Here is a 9,182-nt window from a genome sequence, read left to right as displayed (position 1 = left end):
ACACACACACACACACACACACACACAAACACACACACACACACAAACACACACACGTGCACACATGTGGTGCAGCGGAGACGTCGACGGACACGGTGCCGCTCGGGCGACCTGCTGCTGAGTCGTCAACAGATGGCCCTCCGCCGCCGCGGCCTCCGAAGAAGGCGTCACTGCAGCGTGCAGGCAGTATGCCACCACGCAGGCCAAGCGCAGGCAGCGACGTGCAACAGCAGCAACAACAACAGCCACCACCGCCACTGCCACACCTGCACCCGAAGCCGCCGTCGTTACAGCCGAAACCGCCATCGCTGCAACAGCAGCAGCAGCAGCAGCAGCAACAGACGGGGCAGGACGAGCCACCACCACCGCCTATTCCGTCCAAGCCAAAGCCTGGTCAGTAGTGGTTGGAATCACTGTGATGCTGTGTGTGATGTGATGTGACGCATGCGATTTGGTGTGGTGTAGGTGCTGCGGACTGTGATGTTGGTCACCATCATCGTTGCGAACACCACCACTTGTTGGGTGGCGTTCATGTTGTTACGTTCCTTCTCTTTCGTTTTCTGTTCTTCCTCTGTTCTTCTTGACATTCCCCGACAGTTCAACCATGTCGTTAGCGTTTGCTGCTTTTCCGTCACCTCTGGTAGTGGTCATTCTTTGCCTATCTCCCCCCCCCGTCCTTTTGTCTTTTGACTCAGTGCCATATCATCATCATCATCGTTATCACCACCACAACACTCGCCCCCCCCCACCCCCCGCCCCCGCTTCCTTTATTTCCTTCCTCCGTTCTTTCTCTGCGGTCTTTCATGCCACATTCCCTACCTGGTTTGCATGTCGGCGTGTGTGCATGTGTGCGCGTGTGCGTGTGTAGACGTGCGATGTGTGCTGTTTATGACCTCATAAAAGCACTACACGCGCATCGTCACCAGCAGTTGCACACGCGCACACGTAACGCCCATGCACATGCTCAACAGTGACTGTTCCATGGTCGATGTTGTATCGTCGATTTTACTCACATTCCAACCATGTGTCCATGTTGTTGCCGCGACGTGTGCATGTGTGTGTGTGTGTGTGTGATGTTCATCGTTCGTTGTTACAGGGCACCTCCTGCCACCATCTTCGTCATCACCAACGCCATCATCATCGTCAGCGACAGCCCCTCCGCCCGTACGACCCCCGATCACATCAGCGCCGTCCAGCTCACCTGCCCCTCTCCGGCCCCCAACAATGCCAACTGCATCATCATCATCGTCACTGCCGCCACCAGCAGATGTACCACCACCGCGTCCGTCAAAACCGAAACCAAAGACGTCTCTCGCACACAGACTCCAGTCAGCACAGGTGCGAAGCACGATGGTGCTGCTTGCTGGACCGGGGGGGGGGGTGGCATTTGATTGCACCTTTTCGCTTGTTTCCTTGCTCTTTATTCACTCGTTCAACTTCTCCAGCACCAACCACACACACACACACACACACACACACACACACACACACACACACACACACACACACACACACACACACACACACAAACACACACACACACACATTCGTGCATGCATGTACTCACATGCGTTCAACCCCACAACCTCCTCATCATCGTACCCCCCTCCTCCCCCTTCCCTGTGCTGCTCCGTGCCTGATTCAGGACGGGTCGGCGGAGAATCGGGCTGCTGTTCTCGCCCGTCGCCGTGAGCAGGAGAGGCAGCTGCAGCAGAGGGCTGACAGGCTCCACGTCTCAAAGCAGGCACAATCGAAGCTCGGCGTAAAGCAGGGTGCGTGTTTGTTGTGTTGTGTGTGTTTTTGTGTGTGTGTGTGTGTGTGTGTGTGTCTATGTGTGTGTGTGTGTGCGTTTGTGTGTGTGTGTATGTGTGTGTGTGTGTGTATGTGTGTGTGTATGTGTGTCAATGTGTGTTTGTGTGTGTGTCTGTCTGTGTCTACGTCTGCGTGGCGAACAGTTGATGTACATTCCTTTTTCTCATGCTTCTCTTGCCCTTTGCCGTCACCACTACAACCATTACATTCCTGCAGGCATGGCTGGGATGCTGCAGTCGCAGGAGGAGAAGAGGAGCAAGATCTACCAGGCCCTCAACCCAAAGCCGCTCTGGTTCCAAACCGCAAGGGAGAGGTGCGAACCGCGGCGATGCGTGCTGGGATGGTGGTGGTCGTGGTTGTGGTCGTGGTTGTGGTCGTGGTCGTGTCAGCTTCTGTCGTGTACATGCTGCTTCTCTTGATCGCTAACTCATCGACTCGCAAACACACACAAACACACATGCAGGGAGGAGCTTGAGGAAGAGAAGGTGGATCTTGGGCTGGTTGTGTGCGATGACGATTTGAAACCACAGCGTGGCGGCGGTGTTGGTCCCGGTCTGCAACCGCCACCGGGCGAAGGGTTTGGGTTTGGGGATGAGAACGATGACGATGATGATGATGACGACGAGGACGACGAGGAAGAGGATGACGACTTTGATGAGAGCAACTTGGTGAGTGGATTTGCTTTCTCGTCTTTCCCCTCCGGTTGCCGTCGCTCCTTGCTACTGCTGGTCTCCTGCGTGCGTGCGTGTGTGTTTGTGCCTGTGTCTGTGTATGTGTGTGTCTGTGTCTGTGTCTGTGTGTCTGTGTGCATCTTCTTGTTCAACTTTCATTATAACTAACACTCCATCACCATCACCATCATCACCAACACTCCACCATCAGCCCGGGTTTGATGAGATTGCGGATTTGCTGAAGGAGCGACGGGCTGCGCGCGCGAAAGCGGAGGAGGAGCGACGCAAGCAGCTGCAGCTCATGCATCAGCAGCAGAGGCAGCAGGAGGAACAACGCCTCCAACAAGAGCTCCAGGTGTGTGTGTGTGTGTGTGTGTGTGTGTGTGTGTGTGTGTGTGTGCGTGCGTGCGTGCATGTGTCTGTCTGTCTGTCTGTCTGTCTGTCTGTCTGTGTCTGTCTGTCTGTCTGTCTATCTGCCTGTCTGCCTGTCTGTCTGTCTGTCTGTCTGTCTATCTGCCTGTCTGCCTGTCTGTCTGTCTGTCTGTCTGTCTATCTGCCTGTCTGCCTGTCTGTCTGTCTGTCTGTAAGCTGCTGCTAACGTCACATGCAACGTTGCCGCTGCTGTTGCTGTGTGGTTTCGCCCCATCAGGTTATTCGGGAACGGGAGGCGCGCGAAGAAGCAGCCAGGGTATGGCAATGATGCTCTTATGCTCATGTGAATCGTCCACCTGCTCGCCTGCCCTCACTCACGTCATCGTTTCTGCCCATCCGGCATTGGTGCTCACGCGACCATTTGTGCGCGTCCGTCCTTCCCACAGGTTGCTGCTGAGGAGCGTGAGCTTGTGGAGGCGCGGAAGCGCGCGGAGCAGGAGCTCACCTTCGACTTTACCTTCAACTGACGCCACTTCTTGTGTCATTCGTGTGCCACTTCTTGTGTCATTCGTGTTTGTTGTTTGTGCGTTGAGATTCGTGCTTTGACGAAACTCTGAGGATGATGATGCGCTATTGTTGTGTGATGTTTGCAGTGCACTAAGTGTGCGGTGATCGCTCGCGTGTTTGATCATTACCCCTAGCATGTGCTTCCCTCTTCTTTGTCTTCCTCCTTCCTGTGACGTTGATTCTCGATAACTGTCTCTTCTCTGATGTTGGTTTGAATGTAGGCCTCCCCCCCCCCCAAATAGTCGGCAGGGTTCGTTCGATTGTTCGTTTGATCGTTGTATTGATGAACAGACAACAAACGAGCCTTTCATCAAGAGCAACCAGCTGCGTGAGTCAAATGAAATTGATACAGCAGGGAAGGGAAGGGAAGGGAGGATAGATAGACACAAGGGAAGCCAGATGGCAAGGTTGCATGATCCATGGATGGCCTTGTGCGCCTTGTTCCTTTTCTTGTTGCTTGTCTGCAGCCGAGAGTCAGCCTTCCATGTTCAGAGGCCGTGCATTCTATGGGGCGAGCAAACAACACATGAGAGCGTGTGAGTCTTGAGTCAATCAGAACAGCAGAAAGAACAATCGCATCACCACTAAACAAACACGACACGAGACACAGTAACAATAAGGGGAGGTGCTAAGACTTCCAAGGAAGAATTGACCAACATGTGTAAGCGCTTCGCAAAAAGCTGCTTCCATTATGGTGGAAACTGCGAATGAGGAATCAATATCATCATTGCACCAGACGAAGAGGGGAATCACCAACAACGATAACAACAATAACAACAACGCAACGACTGTACACTGGGTTTGAAACTCACCAGCTTGCGACGACGCACTGTTGAGCAGCACCCAGCTGCATCCAGCTGCTGTTGCTTTTGAGAAGCGAAGCGAGCGCGTCCAGTCAAGTCATTCTCAGTTTAGAGATGAGGAAAGAAGAGACGACGGTGTGGCTGTTGCGACTTCGTGTCAGGTGGCGAGAGCGGCGAGCTTCTTGGCGGTGAGGAAAGGCATCTTCTTGGTCGGTTGGAGAGGGTCGAGTGGAAAATGACCATGTGCACGCAAACATACGTGTGTGTGTGTGTGTGTGTGTGTGTGCGTGTGTGTGGCCACGTGTGCAGGCACCACTGTGAGTGGTCTCAATTCCCGCCTGTGCGGGTAGGTGAAAATTCACCAAAGCTTGTAGGTTTTGCGAATTGCAGACAAGTTGACGTGCAATTGGCCAAGCATCACAACGACTACGCTGACTGTGCTTTTGTTGGTGTCTGTTTCTTGGCTGTTTTGCTTCTTCATCCACCACCTCATCCACCACCTCACACTCCACCACATGCCCGCTCCCTCTCTCTCACTCATGTCACCACATGCTCTACGATCCTCCCCAACAACAACAAAAAAGGTTTAAGGATGCAGTGTAACAACGTAACCACACAGCAAAGCAAGCACGCGCACACACAAACGAAACACCCACGCATGCACAACACACACAGTCAAGGTCCAGCAGTGACAGCAATCACTCGAAGAAGACAATGACCACCATGATGGCCACGCCAAGGGCCATGGCAAGCAGCTCCTTCACAGACTGCCACAGGCGCGTTTCCTGAGAAGCACACACAGGCACATGCACATGTGTGTGTGTGTTGTGGGGTAAGGCGACAATTGCGAAAGAGTGGTGGTCGTAGGGAGGAGGGGAAGCACAATAAAGCGCATGATGGAACAACCACAGTACAACAGTACAACAGCAGCCATACACGTGTACACATGTACTACACACACGCACACACCTCGAGGAGCTCCGGGATGACGGAGACGGTGGCAATGTAGATGAAGCCGCCAGCGGTGAAGAGGAGGATGAAGTTGGTCACGCCCGTCATCTCGCTGCTCATCAGCCCGCACACCGTGCCAAGCATCGCACCAACAGCAGTCACAAGCTGCAGCATAATCGCCTGTGTGTGGTGTATGAGTGTTGTGTGAGTGAATGGGTGAGTGAGTGGGTGTGGGTGTAAGCGTAAGGAGGGGACAAGTTGTGGCACTGAAACGAAGGATACACACACACACAAACAAACACACACACGCAAACACACGCATGCAAAGCAACACACACCTTTGTCTTGCTGTATCCGCTGCGGACGAGGATGGCAAAGTCGCCGACCTCATGCGGCACTTCGTGCAGGAGAATGGTGACGACCGTCGCATAGGCAGAGGCAGGGCTGCTCACAAAGCACGCGCCAATCGCAAGCCCGTCCGTGAAGTTGTGCGCTGCATCAGCGGCAAGGTTCAGGAACCCAGCAACCTATGTGCGCGTGTGTGCGTATGTGCGTGTGTGCGTGTGTGTGGGGTGAGCAAGCGAGGGAGTAAGCGCGGCAGACCGCATACAATTTTTCACTCACACATTCACAGCCACACACCCTCACAGCCATACGCATGCACCCACGCAGCCACCCATACGTTGCCCCCCCCATGACATCCATCACCCACCCAGCCAAGTGAAGCAGTCAATCCATCATCATCGTGGTTGTTTCCAGTGCCGCAGCAGCATCCTCAGCAGCGCAACCGCAGCAGCGAAAATTGGTGGGAAATGTTGGCGAATTGTCGTAATCCAATTGTGTGTCGTTGTTGTTGTTTGTTTGTGTGCATCGACGAACAAGAAGACGAACAGCAGTTCATTGCTTCTCTCTCCAACAACAAACAACGCCCTCACCACTCCTCTGTTGGTGTTTGAACCCGGCAGACAAGCGAGTCAACCCTTCTCTGCTGCATCTCTGCTGCCTAACTCGTGGTTGCGTTCAGCGAGACCACTAGCTGCTACTTGCCAGGGCTCCTTCGGCTCCCCTCCTTTTTTCGTGCGTCTCTCGCTTCGATCAACCAAGCGGCACGACTCGAGAAACCACCCCCTCGTCGCTCTTCGATTCGCGTGCGTGTGTGTGTGTGTGTGTGTGTTTGTGTGCTTGTGTGTACTCGGCTGCTGACAACCGGTCATGGCGCTGCAAGCACACGCTCTGTACGACTTTGAAGCCAACGAAGAGCATGGCGAGCTCTCCCTAAACGCCGGCGACACCGTCACCGTGCACAGACAGGTGCGCGTCGCATCCGCTCAGCACGCCCTGCTGTGCCTTGTCCTCATGCATGCATCGCGTCCCCAACATGTTCCACTTGCACAAGCTCGCCACCGCCATCCACGCTCACGCTCATACCCATACTCATTGCTGTGCACCTGGATGATCGATCGTGTTGTCTCGTTGCCTGGCCCTGGCTCCTTGCAGGACATTGGTGAAGGCTGGTGGGAAGGCGAAGTGAACGGCCGTCGAGGTGAGGAACCAAGAGCAAAACGGTTCATGGAGTGTGGGCCGCGTGTGTTTGGGGTGACTCGTGGTTGGTGGCTGGTGGTTGGTGATTGGTGGCTGGTGGTGGGTGATCGGTGTCGTCAGCATACAGCGTGCGTGCCGCCGGCGTGTCGTTTTGACCGCACAACCCTGCTGTTCTGACCTTCCACAAACGGGCGTGAATATTTGTGCTGTCTCGGTGCTGCATGTTAGGTCTCTTCCCCGCGTCGTATGTGCAGTTGGACGGCGGCGCAGATACACCCGACGACCACTTTGACGATGACGATGGCAGCGACTGGGATGACAGCGGCGATGACGACTGGGACGACGAGCCCACACACCAAGTGCGTCGTTATGTGTTTGGGGGTTATGTTTTGTGCCTGTACGTGCATTGTGTGGTTGTGTGTGTGTGTGTGTGCGGTTGTGCTTTGTACCTGTATACCTGTTTGTGCATTGTGTCTGTTGATACGAGCACATGCACACCCCCAATATGTATGCGAGCATCGGTTTTTACCTTCGGCTCAACCCCGAATTGCACTGCTGCAGGGGCACGGCGCTGGCACGATGGAGATGACGCCGATTGGGCACGGGCACGAGGGCGGCGACCACCAGCCAACGTACGGCGGGCCCGCCTCCTCATATGGCCGCGCAGGCACGCTCAAGAAGAGCGTGTATCGCTTCTCCGTGTTTGTCAAGGCCGGCGCCGAGGCGTTTCTGATTGGCGCCACCAAGGACGTCACCATCGACGCCAACAACATGCTCCACATCCAGGTGCGCAATGGTGGAGATGAGTAGGGAAATGAGCGCGGGTGCGAGGGGAACAGCAACGCGGCAAGGGCAGAAAGGAGGAAGGAGGAAGGAAGGACGGGCGGGCGGACGGTCGGGTCAGGGTGAAGGTGGTAGCTATATTCCAGTGACCAACACATAATACACACACACACACGCAACGCGCACATACACACGAGCCACGACTCACTTCGACGTGATTGCCCCCTCCCCTCCCCCCTCCTGTTTGTCCATCATCGCCGCCACTGCAGCAAACCTCTGACGGCCCATCGTGGATCCCGAATCCGGCGCCGTACCACGAGATTGATGTGCTGCATGACGGCTCCCGCTCAAAGTACAAGGGCATCAAGACATACGAGGCATACAACATCCTCAACGCGGTATGTGTCGGGGTGTGTGTGTGTGGATGGGTGTGGGCGGGTGGGTGTCGGTGTCGGTGTCTGTGCGTGTCCGTGTCTGTCTGTGTGTCTGTGTGTTTGCATTTGTACCTCTGTGCATGTGCATCGTTGTTCATCGTGTACTCACCATCACCACCACCACCACGTATCACCACCATCACCACCACCATCACCATCACTACCATCATCACCACCACCACGATGCCAACAGGCGCCTGGTGTGCAGGTTGAGCGGCGGTTCAAGCACTTTGCGTGGCTGCACGACCGCCTCGTCGAGAAATACTCGTGCATCTGCGTTCCCCCGCTTCCGGGCAAGGAGTACAGCCAGAAGTTTGGTGCGTCCGTTCATGTGTTTGTCGGTCTGCATGTTTCTTCGTGATTTGTTGTCTTCCTGCCTCTCTGTCTCTCCCTCTGAGCCCCTCCAATAATTTCGCTGCACGGCGTGGTGTGCCGTTGACATTGCCTCACACGACAATCCCCTTCCCAACACGACTCGCACACACACACACACACACACACACACACACACACACACACACACACACACACACACACACACACACACACACACACACACACACGTACGTACGTCCACACACGCACACACGCATGCACGCATGCACCCTCGTCGTTCCGTGTATGTTGTTGCCAGGGGAGTCGCTTGTTGACAAGCGGCAGCAGCGGCTGAAGATGTGGCTGAACCGCATCTGCCGCCACCCAGTCCTCTCCCGCGACGACCTCGCCCTCAAGCACTTTCTCACATGCCCAACATCAGACAAGACGGTCAGGCACAGGGTTCCTGTCATGCGCATGTGCTTGTTCGACACTCGCTCGCTTTTTTTTTTGTTGTGTGTGTGTGTGTGTGTGTGTGTGTGTGTGTGTGTGTGTGTGTGTGTGTGTGTGTGTGTGTGTGTGGCTGTCTGTGTGTGTGTGTGTGTGTGAGTGTGTGTGTGCTTGTTTTAAATGCAATTACCCCAATCACTGACGTGATCAATGTTCCTCACCCCACCCGAACTCCACACGATACAACACCTGCCAACAACGCGTCCACAGGCGTGGAAGAACGGAAAGCGCAAGGCAGAGAAGGACCAGTTTGTGAACAGCATGTTTTTCAAGCTCATTTCCCAGGACGTGCCCTGCCCCAACGACTCGTGCGTCCACACCTCCTGCTCTCTGCTGCGGCCAAGCAGCCGTGGTGCTCTCAAGCAAGCAACCGTTCACACACACACACACACACACACACACACACACACACACACACACAC

The 9,182-nt window shown here is 54.9% G+C and overlaps 3 protein-coding genes across 3 annotated transcripts in view; 2 read left to right on the top strand and 1 right to left on the bottom strand.

Annotated features, from left to right (window-relative positions):
* The window catches only part of PTSG_08747 (TK/HMTK protein kinase), a 9,713-nt gene extending 6,040 nt beyond the window's left edge, over positions 1-3,673 (top strand). The window contains exons 10-17 of the mRNA XM_004990073.1: positions 76-393; positions 1,097-1,338; positions 1,646-1,772; positions 2,029-2,125; positions 2,276-2,480; positions 2,695-2,838; positions 3,133-3,171; positions 3,302-3,673. Of these exons, the coding sequence (XP_004990130.1) occupies positions 76-393; positions 1,097-1,338; positions 1,646-1,772; positions 2,029-2,125; positions 2,276-2,480; positions 2,695-2,838; positions 3,133-3,171; positions 3,302-3,382 (1,253 nt within the window). The 3' untranslated portion in view covers positions 3,383-3,673. The remainder of the gene's footprint in view (positions 1-75; positions 394-1,096; positions 1,339-1,645; positions 1,773-2,028; positions 2,126-2,275; positions 2,481-2,694; positions 2,839-3,132; positions 3,172-3,301) is intronic.
* A 1,136-nt stretch (positions 3,674-4,809) lies between these two features.
* On the bottom strand, positions 4,810-5,830 carry PTSG_08746 (uncharacterized protein; the record flags this gene model as incomplete). The annotated part of the gene is made up of 4 exons (XM_004990072.1): positions 4,810-5,010; positions 5,195-5,356; positions 5,515-5,703; positions 5,819-5,830. The coding sequence occupies 4 exons, from the start codon at positions 5,828-5,830 to the stop codon at positions 4,924-4,926; spliced, it is 450 nt and encodes a 149-aa protein (XP_004990129.1). The 3' UTR covers positions 4,810-4,923.
* Positions 5,831-6,388: 558 nt separating this feature from the next.
* Positions 6,389-9,182, top strand: part of PTSG_08745 (uncharacterized protein) — a gene marked incomplete at both ends in the record, with an annotated part of 4,273 nt that continues 1,479 nt past the window's right edge. The window contains 8 exons of the mRNA XM_004990071.1: positions 6,389-6,487; positions 6,674-6,719; positions 6,947-7,077; positions 7,280-7,504; positions 7,771-7,899; positions 8,129-8,252; positions 8,570-8,700; positions 8,971-9,048. Coding sequence (XP_004990128.1) covers positions 6,389-6,487; positions 6,674-6,719; positions 6,947-7,077; positions 7,280-7,504; positions 7,771-7,899; positions 8,129-8,252; positions 8,570-8,700; positions 8,971-9,048 — 963 coding nt within the window. The remainder of the gene's footprint in view (positions 6,488-6,673; positions 6,720-6,946; positions 7,078-7,279; positions 7,505-7,770; positions 7,900-8,128; positions 8,253-8,569; positions 8,701-8,970; positions 9,049-9,182) is intronic.

This window comes from Salpingoeca rosetta, assembly GCF_000188695.1.
Source record: "Salpingoeca rosetta unplaced genomic scaffold supercont1.25, whole genome shotgun sequence".
Taxonomy (NCBI): domain Eukaryota; class Choanoflagellata; order Craspedida; family Salpingoecidae; genus Salpingoeca; species Salpingoeca rosetta.
The sequence above is the reverse complement of the archived record's forward strand: the minus strand, read 5'-3'. Positions and strand labels throughout refer to the sequence as shown.